The 17,350-nt window shown below is 45.8% G+C and overlaps 2 protein-coding genes across 2 annotated transcripts in view; both read left to right on the forward strand.

The window, feature by feature from the left end:
• TLR7 (toll like receptor 7) overlaps positions 1-12,912 on the forward strand; it is a 101,280-nt gene extending 88,368 nt beyond the window's left edge. Inside the window, exons 7-8 of the mRNA XM_027096578.1 lie at positions 11,684-11,893; positions 12,843-12,912. The gene's annotated coding sequence lies outside the window, so the exon portion shown is untranslated. The remainder of the gene's footprint in view (positions 1-11,683; positions 11,894-12,842) is intronic.
• Positions 11,679-13,838, forward strand: TMSB4X (thymosin beta 4 X-linked). Its single transcript, XM_027096589.1, has 3 exons — positions 11,679-11,776; positions 12,843-12,956; positions 13,397-13,838. The coding sequence occupies exons 2-3, from the start codon at positions 12,857-12,859 to the stop codon at positions 13,429-13,431; spliced, it is 135 nt and encodes a 44-aa protein (XP_026952390.1). The 5' UTR covers positions 11,679-11,776; positions 12,843-12,856; the 3' UTR covers positions 13,432-13,838.
• Positions 13,839-17,350: the final 3,512 nt, after the last annotated feature.

Consider the following 17,350-nt stretch of genomic DNA (forward strand, 5'->3'; position numbering starts at 1 on the left):
TGAGCCTGCGCGTCCGGAGCCTGTGCTCCACAACGGGAGAGGCCACAACAGTGAGAGGCCCGCGTACCGCAAAAAAAAAAAAACACAAGTTCCTTCAAGTGCACATAAGCAGGAAGTGCCCCTACTCAGTCCTGACTGCCTGTTTCACTTCCTTTCAAAGGTGTTTTCTTACTGAAGAAACCCCAAGTCCAAGGTCACATTCGATTTCTTTCAAATGCATACTCAACTCCCTTTGTGTTGGTTTTATGAAGTTTTTTGGCAGGAAAGGATAAAATAATATATAGTTTTTTATTTTATATTTTTTAGTAGACTTTACTTTTGAGAGCAGTTTTAGGTTCACAGCATAACTGGGTGAAAGGTATGGAGGTTTCCCATATGCCCCCTGCCCCCCACGTACATAGCCTTCCCCACCATCAACATAAGTAATGTTTTTTTAAATATATAAAAGATGAAAGTAAAACATAAAATGATATTTAAAATATTTTAAAATATAAAAGTAGTACATGCTTCTGGGAAAAACGTAAATAATAGAGGATTGTCCATTTCCCTTCCCCAGAGGTAACCTCTATTCATAGTTCTTAAAACTCCCTTCTGGAAATTGTCTCAATACCCCTGACTTTTTTATTGCACAGAGGAGACCATACACTCTTTCTAAGGTTCTCTTTTTTTCCGCTTAAGAGTATAGTTTGGACATCCTTCCATGGCATCGTGAATAAACCTGCCCCAATCTTTTTCTAATGGCTGCATCATTTTCCATTGTTTGGGTATTCTATCCTACATTTAACTGATCTAATTAATATATACTTAGGTATGTATTTTATATATATATATATGTATGTATGTGGATGCAGACGTAGATATCTTTGTGTCCAAATACGGCGGTTGAAAACAATTCTAACAGTGGAATCGCTGGATCACGCTGGAAATGCTTGGAGAGCCACTGGTACCCCTGAAAAGTTGGATTTATACTTCCCACCAGGGCCTGTGAGAGCTGCTTTCGCTCTCCTTCCCCTGCATTCTGACCAACCTGAGGCATCATCCAACCTTCTCAGATTGTCAGTCTGAAAGGGACAGACTAGGGTTCCTTGTTCGATTCGCATCTGAAAGCCTCCTGTGGTGGGGGGGAATCTCTCCCTACATCAGTTTTGGCTCAGTGAGAGGGGCTTAGAGAGCAGACTCTGGAACCAGACGAGCCACTTGCCAAACTCTACAGCCTCGGTTTTTACATCTGTAAAATGAGCATCCATCCTTAGACCAAGTTCATGGGGTTATTGAGAGGATCCAACAGAGCAATACAGAGTGTGTAGTGCTACAGATGTTAGTGTGTTTCCCATCAAAGCAAAAAAACAATAAAAAACACCCCCCAAAATAAAAAACCGATTTCGACTGACCTAGTCAAAGGCCAATTAACAATTTTTGCGGTATCTGAAATCTCACCTTCTCCTTACTCACCACCCCTGCTTGAGGGTGGAAAATGCAAATCAAATGCTGAAAAAGAAAACTTAAACTGTCACATTAAATGGTTGGTCTCCCTCGCTGAGCAACCTTGGGCGCGTTACATCTCTGAGCCTTGGTTTCTTCCTCTGTAAAACAGATGTTCACTCTACCTACCCAACCAGGTCGTTAGTGGAATGCAGAAGCGTCTGGCTCTGGCAAGCCCTCCACGGATGAGCCTCGTTATTGTTACTGTCAGCCACGAATCCCTCCAGTGGCTCAGCCCACGTCCCCCAGCAGGACAGGTGGAGAGTAAATTCCCCTCAACTAATAGATGATTCACAAACACCTAAGATGCCAGGCTACTTGAAGACCCTCTGAGACTCTAAACACTGCGTAGGGCACTGGTGGAAGGGAATCCTCCAACTTTCTGGTCTGCCCTTTGAGACAGAATTATATCCTGAGAGGTTCAGCAAGCAGGTTGAGTGAGCAGCCTCCATTACCCCATTCCCTAGCGTCTAATAAGGAAAGACCCTCATGGATCTACTTCGTGAAAATATATTTGCCATGTTTTATCTTTTTAACTTTTCTCCTTGGGAAACGGGGTACACTCTGAATACTATGGTATTGCTCAAGTGACAGCTAAGTTACTTGTAAGCGGGGATGGCGCTGACATGGTTTCTCCATGTCCTTCAGTGCTGTACAGAATCTCATCTGGGTTTGTGCACAGTGGGGAGAGTAATTCACCTGCTTTGAGGTTACAATTCATCCCACCGTGAGTGACTGCTATGGTCTGAATGTTTGTGTTCTCTCCAAAATTCATGTGTTGAAATCCTACCCCTGAATGTGATGGTATCAGGAGGTGGGGCCTTCACAAATGGGATTAGTGCCCTTATAAAAGAGACCCCACAGAGCTCCCTAGCCCTTCTGCCATGTGAGGATACAATGAGAAGTCTGTGGCCCTGAAGAGGGCCTTCACCCGACCATGCTGGCACTCTGATCTCAACATCCAGCCTGCAGAACTGTAAGGAATATCTGTTGTTTGTAAGCCACCCACTTTGTGGTATTACTGAGCTAAGAGTTCTTTTCAAAGACCGCTGAAAGAGCCACACCATGTAAGGAACAGAGATACAATCAAAAGCACATCTCAAAGCATAATGGCTTCACTGTGGAGGAACCTGCCAGAGAACACCTTAGTCAAATGATCAAAGTTAACATCCCCAACAATGGAACAAACCAAGACCACGTGCCTCCTGATGCGAGACACCGAGAAGGTCACAGCATCCCTTGTGTAGTATTCCTGCCAAAAAGGCAAAGCCCCAGTCTAATCACAAGGAAACATCAGGCAAACCTAATTCAAGGGAAATTCCACAAAACAACTGGCTTGTCGTCTTCAAAAATATTCGTGTCATTGAACACCGAGAGAGGCTGAGGAAATTCTAAATGAAAAGACGCTAATGGGACATGACAACTCCATGTGATACATGCTCCTGGACTGAAACCTGAATCAGAAAAAGAAAAATTGTTATAGGGATATTATCAGGCTAATAGGCAAAATGTGAATTAGGTCCGTAGCTAAGATAGCAGTGTTGGAGCAATGTGAAATTTCTTGGCACGGATAACTGTGCAGTGGCTGTGCTGGAAAAGGTTCTTGCTCTTAGTAAATGTGCACCAACTATTTGGAGGTAAAAGTTGTCAGATTTGCAAAGCGTTTAGAAGATAGATGATAGATAGATAGATAAAGAGTGCGAGAGTCAGAGAATGATAAAGCAAATGTGGCAAAATATTACCAATTGATGAATCTTCATTGTGTTTTTGCAGCTTTTCTGTAAGTCACCTTGTTATCATAAACAATCAGGTGTGGTCCAAGGGGCCCATCAGGAATAACAAAGACACTCCAAACACTTGGGAAATTCCAAAAGTTTAGAGGCTCCCTCCCAGGAACGGGGGACCAAGGCCAGTGCATTCTTTCTTATGCAAAACCAGATTAAGTATTTTAGCTAAAAAAGTAAGGCATTTCTGCAAACATAGCCGTAGAGTACAAAATAGAAAATTCAGACGTTAAAATACCTCCTCCTGGCCCAAACTAAAATTATGTCCCTGTCTGGATGTAGATAGAAAAATAGACTGAAGTCCAAATGTATGCTTACTCTTTGTGCCAAGGACCATAAGTAGTAAAAATAAGTGGGGGAGAGCGTGTGTGTAAATATGTCGGGCAAGCCATTTTCATGAATGAGGCATTTTAGGTCTTTGGAAGCCAAGCACGCACATGGAGGTTCAAATCTGAGAAATGATTCTTGGAGGACAAAAACGAACAAACAAAACACACCACCGCAACAAAAGCCAGTGTGCTTTCGTTTGCTTCGCGTTGGGAACAATTCCATTACCAATCAGTCATCCTACAGTTAGTTAAAATACTGCCCTTAGATGACTGAGTTTCATACGTGACTGAATTTGCCTCCTTCTAATCCTAGATCTAGAATCTTTCTCCTGAAGTATGCGTTATCTGAGCTCTAGCACCTAAAATCATGCCTAAAGGACTAGGGGCCCACAGTTGCAAGTAAGGAGTTTGGGTTGGTGGTCTTGGCTCTGCTGACCAGCTGAATACCCTTGGGCAGGTCACTAAACCTCTCTGTGCTGAGTTTCATCCTCTGCGAAAGACTGATACCAGCACCTAGCCCCTTTATCTGCATAAGGATGCTTGAAGGGTAAAATGACAACCAAAATGAGAAAATGCCTTGATAAAGTTGAGAAACACCAGATACATGTGAGATGTATTACAGAAGAATTACTGAAGCCCGGAATGTAAGGTGACACCTGTAAGCTGTAAGCTGGTCTTTTTAATTTAAATTAATTTTTTTCCCAACTGTTGTCCAATTTGCTGGTTCCCCTGAGCTGGTGCCTAAACCTTTTTAGGTAACCTGCTGCTCTCGACTGTGGAATTTAGGCCATGCAGAGAGTGGGCAGGAGGAAATAGTCAATTAAATTTCCAAAGCAGAGTTCTTCAGTGGTTTATTGGCAGCCATACCATCTCTTCCATTCTCTCTCAGAAACCCTGTTGGTGACTTCCTGTAGTTCAAGAGACCTCTCTTTGAGATAGACTGGGGTCCACAGTCATTCAAGTGGTCTTTGGAGAGAATCCATGTACTTAGACAAAAATTACATCTTTATTTTCATTAACCTCTACCTGAGTGTAAGCGTTTCCTTCACGTATGCATGTAGGCACACCTCTTAGTCAGCATGGGCTGCTGTAACAAAGCACCATAGATTGGGTGGCTTCAACAGCAGACATTTATTTCTCACAGTTTTGGAAGCTGGGGAGTCCAAGACCAAGGTGCTGGCAGATTCAGTGTCTGGTGAGGGCCCACTTCCTGGCTTGTAGACACCCGCCTTCATTCAGACAAACGCTCAGTCCGTAACAGCAAGGAACCTCTGTTATTAGCAGTTCCTGTGACTGCATCAACAACAGAAATCACAGATATTTTCATATCTGTTCATGTTTTGCACTGCACACTCATCACTATTTTGAATTTATGCTGGGTATGAGACCTCCTCGTAGATTGTGCTATTTAATGCATAAGGAAGCATGTATATTACTGCATCACAATGTTTACAACTCTTTTGGTAACTGTATGGAAATAGAATTGCTTTCATTCGTGATCCCAGGTTTTTTATTTTCTGCATTTATGTAATTCTGAGAAAGGGTCTAGAGGCTTCCTCAGATCGCCCTGGCACAAAAAGAGTTAAGAACCCCAAAGCTCACTCCACCCTGACTCGCCTCCCATTTCCTCATAACCAGACCCTGGGTTGTGAGGAAACAGGACTATGATTCACTTTTCTTTTCTTTTCCTTTTTTTTTTTCATTTAAAAAATTGAGTTAAAATTCATATAACATAAAATTAACCATTTTAATGTGAACGATTCAGTGGCGTTTAGTACATTCACAGTCCGGTGTAATCACCACCTCTAACTAGTTCCCAAACATTTTCATCACCGTAAAAGAAACTTTGGACCTATTAAGTCATCACGCCCTTTTCCTCCCTCCCCAATTCCTTGGCAGCCTCTAATCTCCTTTCTGTCTCTATGGAATTTGCCTATTCTAGATGATTCACATGAATGGAATCCAGAATATGTGGTTTTTCGTATCTGACTTCTTTACTTAGCAGGTTTTCAGGGTCCTTCCACGTGGCAGCATGCATCAGCGCTTCATTCCTTTTGATGGCTAAATAATATTCCATCGTATGGTTAGACCACATTTCATTTATCCATTCATCCATTGAGGGACATTTGGATCATTCTCACTTTTTGGGTATTGGAATAGTGCTGCTATGAACAAGAGTACAAGTATTTGAGTACATGCTTTCGATGCTGTTGGGCATACACCTAGGAGTGGAATTGCTGGGTCGTATGGATATTCAGTGTTTAACTTTGTGAAGAATATGATCAGCTTTTACATCTTTAGTTAAATCTATTTGCTAAAGTGAGATTTGGTCATTTTAGTGTCTGTGAATCCCAGTTGTCCATATCATCTTGACCAACTCGGACAATTCATTCCTGGCTATAAATTGCACAGTATAAGCCTAGAACTCAACTCTCTTTTTCCTGGTGCTTTCATTTGCCCCATGTTGGGCCTTTGTGTGAAAAGATGACATCCTCCTCTTCTTCTTGCTTTGATGGAAATTATGTCTATGGGATTCTTTCCCTGGGAAGGCTCCAGGGAGGGTGGGCATCAGAGAGAATTGGGGAAGTGGGTGAACGTGCTGGTAAAGGCTTGCTCCTTCATTGGCCTTGGTATGTGCCAGTCAGTTCTGATGCGCAAGTAAGCTGATTACTGCAGGCATCCGTCAGACAGGAAAAAATAACGTGGCAGAAAGGAAGGGAAGAGACCTGGTATGTGCGCCCAGCACAGGTCCTAGGAAAAGGTGGTGACCTCCCCGGGTCACCAGCTCCAAGGACAACTAGGCTCAGATTGAAGCTTAGCACACGGTGGAGAGGCTGAACTGTCCCGTGCACACGCTCAAACTTTCCACTCTTGGGCAGCTGGGTGGGAATGACGAGAGAGGGCGTGCTAGGCAGAGGAAGAGACGGATGAGTCGATGGACCCATTCCTGGGTCCTAGGAAGAGCCAGGGGCACTGGGGGCACAGAGGGAATGAGAATGAAAGGGGCAGGACTGGCTTCATAACTTGGGGACACAGGGCAAAATGAAAACGTGGGGCCCTTTGTTCAGAATTATGAAGAATTTCAAGATGGCAGCAGCAGAGCATTAAGCTAAGCACAGGGCCTCTGTGAGGGTGGGGCCTTGTGCGACAACACGGGTCACAGGCCCAAGAAACCAGCCTCGGGGAGGGGAAATGGTCAGGGTCAGCCACGAAGGTGTCAGCCCATGTGAGGTGTCCCCCCAAATTTGGGCCACTTGTCCATTGCCCACCTGAGCTTCATTTTTCTCCCCACAAAGCCATTAACCACCTTCTGCTGACGACCTGGGAACTATATGCTACAGAAAAGCTTTGACGCCCAGCGAAGAAGCACATTACAACATATGAACACTTATTACTTGCTAATGATAGTTCTGCTTCACAACGGAATAAATAGTTTCATTTTTAACACAGGAGGCTGTCAGTGCCCCCCCCTTCCGATACGTTGTTTGACCTACTAATTTTGTTTTAACCGTTGTAATATGAATGACTGCTGGGAAAAATATTAAAGTAGTGAAAAGCTGTGTGAAAACGCCACTGTTCAAGATAAAGAATCCCCTTTATTGCGAGCGTGCCAGGCTATGTAGGAGCAGGCAAAGGGCAGATTGGGTGTCTGTAATGAAATCATTTGAAAATTGGAGCAGGCAAATTTTTAACCGATACGATCTATTACTATGATATCTACGCTTAAAAGTTTTAATGATGGAAACCTTGGATGGTTTCTTGAGATGGAATATATAACTTTACCCTGATGTGGCCTACAGAACGAAAGTCTAAAGGCCTTAGGGTAGGATTCTAGAAAACTGTAGTGTTTAAATGAGGCAGCTTCTAGGCCGGCCAGTCCGGGTTCAGACACTGCCTCAGGCTTTCACTGTGTGGTTTGGGGTAAGTTATCTGATTCTCCAAGACTCCCTCACCTGCAAAATGGGGGGCCTTCGGGTGCCTCTGTCAGAGATGCCTGCAAGGATTTGGGGAGATTACACATGGAAAGCTCCCCCCTTTATGGTAAGCCCTCAAGAAATGTTTGCTATTATTATGGTCAGGACTGCTGCGCAGTTGCTTTTGTTGTGGTGGTTCTTGTTGTTATTATTGTTATTGTTGTTATTGTTATCTGGCCCCTGCCTGCCTCTCCACATTATTTCCTCTGTCAGTTTCTCTCACTCAATGCAAGCCCCAGGCTAAAGGAAGCTACTCCTCGCCCCCTGCATGTACTCAAAGGTTCTCTGCCTTCTTTTTGTTGCCATTGCTGTGAGGGGGCTGAGGAACCACTTGAGGGGATGTCGTAGAGGTGAATTCAAGCCACAGAAGGGAACCGGGTTGAATGAGATCCCCTGTAAGTTCCCCTTGGCTCTAAGATTCCATCAGATCAACAAAGTGGACAGGAAAGTTGAGCAGCCCAGGGTCCGACATTTTCGAGATTGTCCTTTGACCCTCCCTGCTCTCCTGGTACTGCCCCCTCCTCTTTAGCCCCCTAGCTGAGGGAGCCTTCTGTTCCATTGCATGGAATACAACGTGGACCCCCGCCGAGCTGGGAATCCTAGTAGAGACGGGCCTCCGTGAGAGCACGTAGACTTGGTAGATAGATGTTGAGCAAGTTGCTTCAATTCTCTGAGCCTCAGTTTCTTCAGCAGTAAAATGGGGATATTTGCAGCCACTACACAGGGTGAGAACTGAATCAGATGTTGTACACAAAGGGCTTCAACAGAGGGTCTGACATACAGCTAGGCCACTAAATATCACCTCCCTGTCATCAAGGCTGGACTCGGGCTGGGTCTTTAAGGAGATTTAGATGAACAGATGGAGCTTGCAGGGTCACGGGAAAGTGGCTTGAGGCAGGTGGGGGCAGATGGAAGGAGGCCCTGAAAAGTGGACAAAGGGACCTGGGCCTGAGAAAGCAAAGAGTTGGGAGCCTTGCTTAGTCCCCGTTGCCCCTCCTCTTCTCTGGCCAGTGCCTTGCGTAAAATGTAATAGGTTAAAAATAATAGGATGAATTTTCCTGAACTCAGATTTCAAGGGCTGTTTCCCCAGCTTTGGAAATAGCTACAAATCTGTCCCCGGCCCGCCCTGGAAAGCAACATAAAACACAGTGTGCCCTGACACCGCTTCCTGGTTCCACTGGGCCCAGGCTTCGACGTGGCCACCTTCCAGCGCAGGCTCTCTTGGCACCGTTTTCACGGGGTCTGTGGGCTCCCGAGGAGAGGAAGACAGGGCCTGGCTCAGGTGGGCTGTCTAGTCAGCTTTCGCTGGAGAGTCCTGAGCCCCGGGCACACGCCGCCGTTCTTTTGTCCCTCCAAGCCTCTGTCTTTTCTTGGGATTGAGAACTGGTGACCCAGCACGTGCTAACCCATTGTAGACAGTAGCTTCCAGGAGGCAGGAATTATCTCTGACGTCTGAAGCATCAATACTGGAAGGACTGAAGAGAAGAAAGCAAGGTGGCTAGAGTCACAGGTGCAGAGTGGGGCTGAGCCAGGTGCAAGGACCTTCCTCACTGAAGCCAGTCAGTTCCATGCCATCCTTCACTGCTAACTGAGCAACTACTATGTACCAGGCATTGTGAGACACAAGGCAGCCTGCCTCCCACTCTTCCTGGTGAGCCTCAGGTGCAGACCCAGGGCCGCCCCGGAGGTGAAGAATTTTCTCAGCGTCAATAGTACAGAGTGGCTACTCGCTGAGTTATCCCAATGCTGGATCTCTAAGCCTCAGTTTCCGTATCTGTAAACCTCTCCTCATGGAAAGGCCCTGGTCATGAAAGGCGAAAACAAACATAAAGCCGCTATTACAATGCCTGACTGAAATTTTATTGGCTGAAAAATTAGCAAAAGATCTCATGAAAATCTCAGTAAACTGGTACTTTAAAAGAGAAAGAACTAATAGAAAAACATCTAAAATGTGCAATTAATTCCAAACACTGAGGATTTTTTCCTCAACCCTCCATCCTAAATAATAATACAAAGCAAAACAGTAACAACACTGTCACACACTGTCTGAAGCATTTCAGCCTCCCAGCAACCGTGGAAGGTTACGTACTGAATGATCCCATTTCACAGATGAGAAAATACACAGAAAAATTAATTCACAGGCCAGGGTCACACAACTCTCGGGAATATTCCTTGAGTTCGCATTTGCTGCCATCTGCCTCCCGCTGCCCGTTCCATTCTTCCTAGAACCCCCGGAAAGTCCACAAGTCAAGCCTAACATGGCAGCCACTCTTCCTTTCAGGGAGTTGCTTCCTTCTCTTTCCCTTCCTCTCTATCCATTTCTAAAGAGACAGGCAGAAGGAAGGCTGCTTGTTGCCTAACTAGAAAAATGGTCCAGGGTTTACAAATTTCTACTCCGCCACTGCCTTCGGAGACATTGCGCTGCAAGGCCTGAGGAGAAGGCCTTGGGGAGAAGCAGGGAGCCTTAGTGTCGTACCTGTGTCATCCGGACACTCGGGGAGGAGAGAAGTGATTCTTGACAGCAGCTGGGTGAGGGGAAATGGACTCCCAGAACCCAACAGAAATGGTGTCGGCACGAAGCACCTGACGGCTGCAAAGGGCCAAAAATCCACCCTGCACGCTCCTTCCTGAGTTTCCACGATGAAGTGGACTCTTGGGCCAGTCAACTAGGGGAGGGTCAGGGGAACGTGTAACCAGAGAGATGACATACTGTGCCTGCATGAAAAAGTCCAGTGCCCTCATTCGGGAGCAGAATGACAGCAACCCAGCAGAGTGTGAACTGGGGAACCAGACGGTCACCTGCCCCTGCCCACCCTGTACCCCTCCTTCCCCAGGAAGAAGGAAGTCTAGTGGACGCAGAAATGGGGAAGTCGGAGGTGCTCCTGCAGTGGCTTTCATGGGTCTATATAACAATTGACTCCAACCCCCAGTGAGACAAAAGCCTCGGCCATAAACAAGATTAGCAAGGGGTTTCTGGAAACATTTTCTGAGGACGCAGGGAGGGGGAAGGAGTTTTGTGCATACTGCTTTATGTGAAAACTCTCACAACCTGGCCCTTTTTCCCTTCACAGGCCATGTGCAGCTCCCCTCTCCTCCCCCCATGGTATTTGTAACTGATTTCAGCCCAAGGGGAGGGGTCCCTAGTATTCAGAGTCAGGTGCCATTTTGAAAACTGCTCTCTACCTAGAGCTCCCATATTTCCGGATGTAACTCAGAAACGCACTTCAAAATGGAATCCTGCTCGAAAGACGCCTTTCAAAATACGGAGTTCGATTTTTAAATTGAATCTTCAGGTTTTAGAGATAATGGGAGTGCAGTCTCTGGCCTTCCACCTGGGCCTCCTTGGCAATCACTTTTGTAATTTAGGAAAATCAGGAACAGGAAAGTAAAAGAACTTCTTCCTTGTCCGGCAGCAAGTCAATAGCAGAGCTTGAACTTGACTTATTTTCCTAAGAGGCAGGCGATGTACTCTATAAACTCCCGGTAAATTCACCGCCAACCCGCAAATATTCCGGTTATTTGATTTGGGTGCTAACCAAACTTACAGCATTTTAAAAAATATGCATGTTACAGTGAGAAAACTTTTTTTTTTTAATCACTTAAGGGTGCTTTACTTCCCACCCAAGTCTAGGAGAATGCCAGCGAGAAGACAAAGAAGGCCGGGGTGGGGCGTAGGGCTTCCACTGGCCTGAAAGCTGAAATCACGGGAATCGCACCGCTGCAGTGGGCGAGGCCCTGGGGCGAGGGACACCGCACCCTGGCTTGGGGATGTCTGCAACGGACAAAGGCAGCTTCGTAGTAAAGGAATGCCAGTCCCCCCTAGGTACCACCCAGGCCCTTAGTTATCACGCTCCGGTCCCCAAGAACAGGTTTGCGCGGCTGCTGCAAAAATCCATGATGACAGAACAGACATAAGGGGCTGGGGGAATGTACTATGAAGGAAGTGTTGCAGGGTGGGCTTTGCGCGTTTTATTTTTCCGCCCTCGCTGCGGTTAGGTGCGTGGGTGGACACAGGGTGTGGGCCCCCAACGCCAGGCAGGCCCCGGACGCCGTTCCGGAGACGCGGCGCGAAGGAGTTAAGCGCGCCGGCGGTGACGTCACCTCATTTACATAGGAACGCGCATATAGCGGCGCCCGCCGGGCCCTGCCCGGCACTCGGCGGCGACCACTGCGCAGGTCGGACCTCGTTCGCTCGTAACTCGCTCCGGTGAGCCCGGGGGCCCCTGCCTCCTGCCCTTTGCTCCCCTTCCCGCCCCGCGCCCGCATCCGTGAAGCCGAGCAAGAGTGGTCCTCCTGAGAAAGGCGGCCCCTGGGGAGCTTGGGGGTGCTGGACCCTTCCAGATGCTGGGTAACGGGGTCGGGAACTCGGTGATTTTTTGTTTTTTAAATATTTAAAAATTTCGCGTTTTGCTATGGCAGCTTCGAAGGGAACATTTTTTTTTCTTTCCTCCCCCCTGCCCAAAGAAAAGCATTCTGCATCGCTTCTTAGGCGATGATGAATCAGGAACAGAAAGATCCTTTGTTCCGGCTCACACCCACCAAGGCCCGGAGCTTCACAGTCACATTTTTTCTCTCGCCTCCGATGGCTTCGTGGGCTGTATCTGTTTAGGTTTAAGACGGCTGGGCTGTATTATGAAATGTTTAAAACGCCCTTCTTGCAGGGGGATGTGTGCAGAGCTGCGGAGTCGCTCCTAAATGCAGATCAGCGTTGATCTAGAGGGTGTGGGGACAGCTTTGTGTGCGGCTGGCTCCATTGTTGAGCGAAAGGAAGGAAGCGGGTAGGGCGGTGGTCGGTGGCGCCCGGCAGCAGCTGCCGCCTTTGTGAGCAGAGAAGAAAGCAGGACGGCTCGCATCTTTGGGGAAGAGGCCACGTATAGAAAACGGAAACATTTTGTGCAGCCTTGGCTTCATTTTAAGAACTCTAAGTCGATTTTATTCCCCTTAAGCTTGAAATGGTTTCACTTTTCTCTAATGTTGAAACACTGCAAGTAACAAACCCACAGTGGTTAATTTCACTGTTTTGAAAGATTCGGCCTCCTTGTGTGGGCGATCTTCCCAATTTAACCCTCCGCGTTTTGAAATACTAAAGGCGGGGAGGGGGGGCTCTCTCTTTCTCCTGTAGAAAGAGGATGATCTTTAGCCCTGAATGAAAGCGGAAGGTGGCAAAGTGGGTTTTCCGGCAGGAGACAGGAGGGCAGAGGCGCGTTTCTGAGTCGGGAGAGACGAGGGTAGGTGGCCCGCCCTCAATCTCGCTCTTGGCTTTGTACCTGCAGCTTCCTCTGCAGCCATGTCTGACAAACCCGATATGGCTGAGATTGAGAAATTCGATAAGTCGAAACTGAAGAAAACAGAAACGAAAGAGAAAAATCCACTGCCTTCACAAGAAAGTAAGCCTCCCTCCCACCCCCCTTCTTTAGAAAAGGCCGAGCGGGAGTGGCGGGGTGGGTCGGAGAGGATGGGAGGGGCTGGGAGAATTGGGGTGGGTGCACGAAGTGCGGGGGAGGAGCTGACAGTTTTGTGATTCACGCGGCATGGAAAGGTTAATTGAAAATTGCCTCGCAGCCAACAAACGCGGGGCTTTAATAATCTAATCATTGAGCGTTTAATATACCGTATTAATATGCAAATGCTTTTATCCTTTTCTCTGTTCAAATGTATATCACATAAATATTTCATGGTGGAGTGCCTATTTGTGCTTGTAGAAATTTGTCTGATGAGGAGAGATGTCTTTAAACGAAAGTACTGAAATCCTATGCTCGGCTATACTGAATTCGCATCTCCAGCCCCCTCCATCTTTTTTTTTTGTCTTTTTCTTTTCCGGTCGCAGCGATTGAACAGGAGAAGCAAGCAGGCGAGTCGTAATGAGGCGTGCACCGCCAATATGCACTGTACATTCCACGAGCATTGCCTTCTTATTTTACTTCTTTTAGCTGTTTAACTTTGTAAGATGCAAAGAGGTTGGATCAAGTTTAAATGACTGTGCTGCCCTTTTTCACATCAAAGAATGGAGAACTACTGACAACGAAGGCCGCGCCTGCTTCCCATCCGCCTGTCTGGCTGGCAGGGAAGGAAAAGAACTTGCATGTTGGTGAAGGAGGCTGGGTGGGACGACAGTGAAATCTAGAGTAAAGAGCAAGCTGGTCCAGGGTGTCCTGCGGGCTGTAAAATGCAGTTTAATCAGTGCCATTTTTTTTTGTTGTTGTTCAAATGATTTTAATTATTGGAATGCACAATTTTTTTAATATGCAAATAAAAAGTTTTAAAACCTGGCTGGTGTGACGGTATGGTCTCTGAAAGGAGCGGCTCATTCAGATGAAACCTTTGCAAAAGGGTCAAGTGGGTGCCCTGGGGAGCGATAGATGACAAACACCTGGTCATTTGGGCAAAACGACACAGAAATGGGTTTCATCCAGGTATGTGAAATAGCTCGTCTACACTAGGTAATTAGATCATTTTCTTAGGGTCATTGAATTCCTAGTATCTAGCGTTGAACGCGAACTTTGTTTGCAGTGCTTAACTGTTGAAGGGTCTGTTATTTGTTAAGCCGACACTGAATTTATTGTATCTGATCAAGAAAATGAAGGTGGTGGTAAGTCACAGCACACTTTCAGGTGTCAAACTTGAGTTATTTAGACAATTATCAGTCCTGTCAGATAAGGAGAAAATGACATTTTTAACAGCTACTTTATAAAAGGATTGAAGATATGTGCTTCCTCTTTGTCTAACGGCTGGTTCAAATTCAATATTTAAGATGGCTTTTATAAGTGCACTTAACGGTTAATGAATATGACTTAATTCTCAACTTGGATACTGAAAACTGTCTTCGGATTTAAAGGACACCAGCCGGACAAGAATGGAATTTGTGCTGTTTAAATCTGATAGGATTTAATTGGCTCACCTACAGTCAGGCCTTACCTTCGTTGAGTCCTTGATAACTTCTCAATCATTTGAAATGCCTATTTTCAGTGGTGGGTAAAAGCCAAGCCCTTGTTTTGGGGGGCGTTTAATGTGCAGAAAGAGGGAAATAAGAGTACCAAGTTTTTAAAGGAAAAGTGATGTCTTAACAAATGTCTTTAATGGATTCTTCCCTCATATAAGGAAGGGTGCAAATTTTTCAAGAGTAAGTTAATTTTACTAAGTGGAAAAAGCATTTAGTGACAGTTGATCTAATAGCTCAGCAAAGCTAGCTAAGATTTACAATGCAAATGTTAAACTCGTCTGCCGTCACGCCCCCCGCCCCCACAACTGACTTGCAAAAATATCCAATTTTAAGGAGAGGGTGGAGGGCAAATTGCTGATGATTATTAAGCCGGTTGATTTCATCTCCTTGGCTCCACACTTATTTTGAGAAATGCACAGGAAACCATTTATCTGTGGTTTAGACAATCAACCAGACCATCACCTAGAAGACTCTGCATTGCAAGGAAAGGGGATGTGCGCAGGCAACTGCCAAACCTGAGAGGCCTCTGCCTGCTGGATTCATCGAGAAAAGAGCAGTGAGCACACAGAGGTCTGGGAGCCTTCTCAAGGTGGAGCCTGGCCCTCCAGCCCTGCACTTTCTCCTCCTGCCTGTAAGGAAGGGTGTGGGCAAAATGAAAATGTCCATGGCACACAGATAAACCAAGCCCACGTAGCTGTTTGCTCTGTGCATTTTTCAAACAATGCAGAGATGAAATCAGATTGTAAGGAATGCACACAACTCGACTGTTCCTCAGTTTTTAAATAAAAGTGAGCGTTAAGGGGAAAGGGGTGAATCATGAAATCAAGTGATGGGAGAGAAGACCTTTCTCCTGGGAGGACAAAGCTCAAACGTAGCCCCCCCCAAAAAAAAGAAAGAAAATGAAAAATCTGGTAAGGATTGGCGCTTGGTGTGTGGTATGGGGAAATTGACAAGCTTCTGCATGTATCACGTTGTATACACCTCACTGCTGCACCTGGACACGGATGCAGGGTGGGAGTGGGGAGGAGAGGCTGCTTTTTTTTTTTTTTGATGGGGGAAGAGAGTTCTTTTTTCTTCCCAAGAGAGGGTCTTCCCAGATGGCTGGAGTATTTATGAATCAGTATGGGGATTTATACCTCTGCTATTGAGGAGTTTCGAGTGGACAATGTTTTTCACAAGCACGAAGGGGACCTGAGGGTCACCGTTAGAATGAGGGATCCTTCCAATTGCAGGAGACCCTAGCCACCGCATCTTCGACTCTCTCCCCCCGCAAACCCCCAGGAGGAAACAGGCCAAGGGAGCTTATGTTCAAGCCGAAGGTCATACAGTCCGGTCTGGGCTGGGACTTAAGCAAACTTTGAATTGAGCAGGAAGAATAAAGCAAAAAGAGAGGAAGTAAAAGAGGCTTGTTTGGGACAGTCTTTTCATTTCTAAACCTCACAAATTCCTCAACCATCACAGCCACACTTTTCAGTCTTCCGATGGATGGAATTTTCAAGCTACTTTATTCTTCCAGGAGAGCAGCATAGCTTTGCGGCTGTATCTCTGAGGATTGTGTATATGGGGGAGCTGGGGGGAGGCATACGAAGTCTTAACAAACCCTCCCCGGTGCAGGGTCTCTTCCACCCCTGATAATCATTGCATCCCCTCCCACAGTCCTGTGAGTTAGATAATATCTCCTTGAAATATACCGGGAAGATCTCTTTATTTCCCTAAAGAAGCATCTTAACACCTCAAGACACAAAATGAAATAATTTTCTATTCTTTCTAAACATATGGGGCCAATTTTGTGCTTACTAGAAAGAGCAGCACGTTTTAGAAACAACATTATGGCCAAAAAAAGAAAAAGAAAAATCTTGAGCCTTTTTTTAGTTCAATAATGCAAACTGAAAACATTGTTTTTCATAGCATTGAAAGCGCTTCACACTTTTTGAGAGTGGCTTACACACCAATCTAAGAGAATGAAACATCAATTTGAAGTTCAACTATATTTTATTTGCACGTAAGGAGAAGGGCCTAAATTAGAAATTTAAGACACAGATGTGCCATGAAATAAGCTAAGAAGAAGATACGTTTCTAAGACCTATATTTACCATGGCTCACGAGCCTAGCCACTCTGTGGCATGTGGGATCTTCCCGGACCGGGGCACGAACCCGTGTCCCCTGCATCGGCAGGCGGACTCTCAACCACTGCGCCACCAGGGAAGCCCCACATTTGTGTATTTTTTCTTCTACATCCAATAGTATGCCTTGCATAGTAGTGGACCAATACTAGAGCTTCAACAGACTCTCTTCCCCTCTTAATTGATGGGGACCTCATTTAACATGTTTTTGAACATACTTTTGAGTATGTGAATATCATGATAGCACAATTTTTAAAATATATATATTTAATATATATATATATATTTTAATCAAGGAGACTATACAGGGACATTCTTCTCCATACTTATTGCTAATATCCACCTAAATATAGTAAAAGGAAATTCACAGGTAATATGGAACCTCCATTTGTGAAATTTAAGAATTCTTTTACAGATATATTTAAAGAGCTTTGAATGCTAATTTGCCACCATCCTTGATGTGTTGATTTTGAATCAACGCTTACAGTCAACTACATATTAATAAGCCAGAGCACTGGGTCATTCGTTCACTCCACGGGTGTTTATTGCCTGCCCAGTACATGCCAGGTATTTTATTTGCCACAGAGAGAGTCGTAAATAAAATGTAGTCCCTGGGCTTCCCTGGTGGCGCAGTGGTTGAGAGTCCACCTGCCGATGCAGGGGACACGGGTTCGTGCCCCGGTCCGGGAAGATCCCACATGCCGCGGAGCGGCTGGGT

Source organism: Aethalodelphis obliquidens, unplaced genomic scaffold (genome assembly GCF_003676395.1).
Source record: "Aethalodelphis obliquidens isolate GAN/ISIS:26980383/991018 unplaced genomic scaffold, ASM367639v1 scaffold104, whole genome shotgun sequence".
NCBI lineage: Eukaryota > Metazoa > Chordata > Mammalia > Artiodactyla > Delphinidae > Aethalodelphis > Aethalodelphis obliquidens.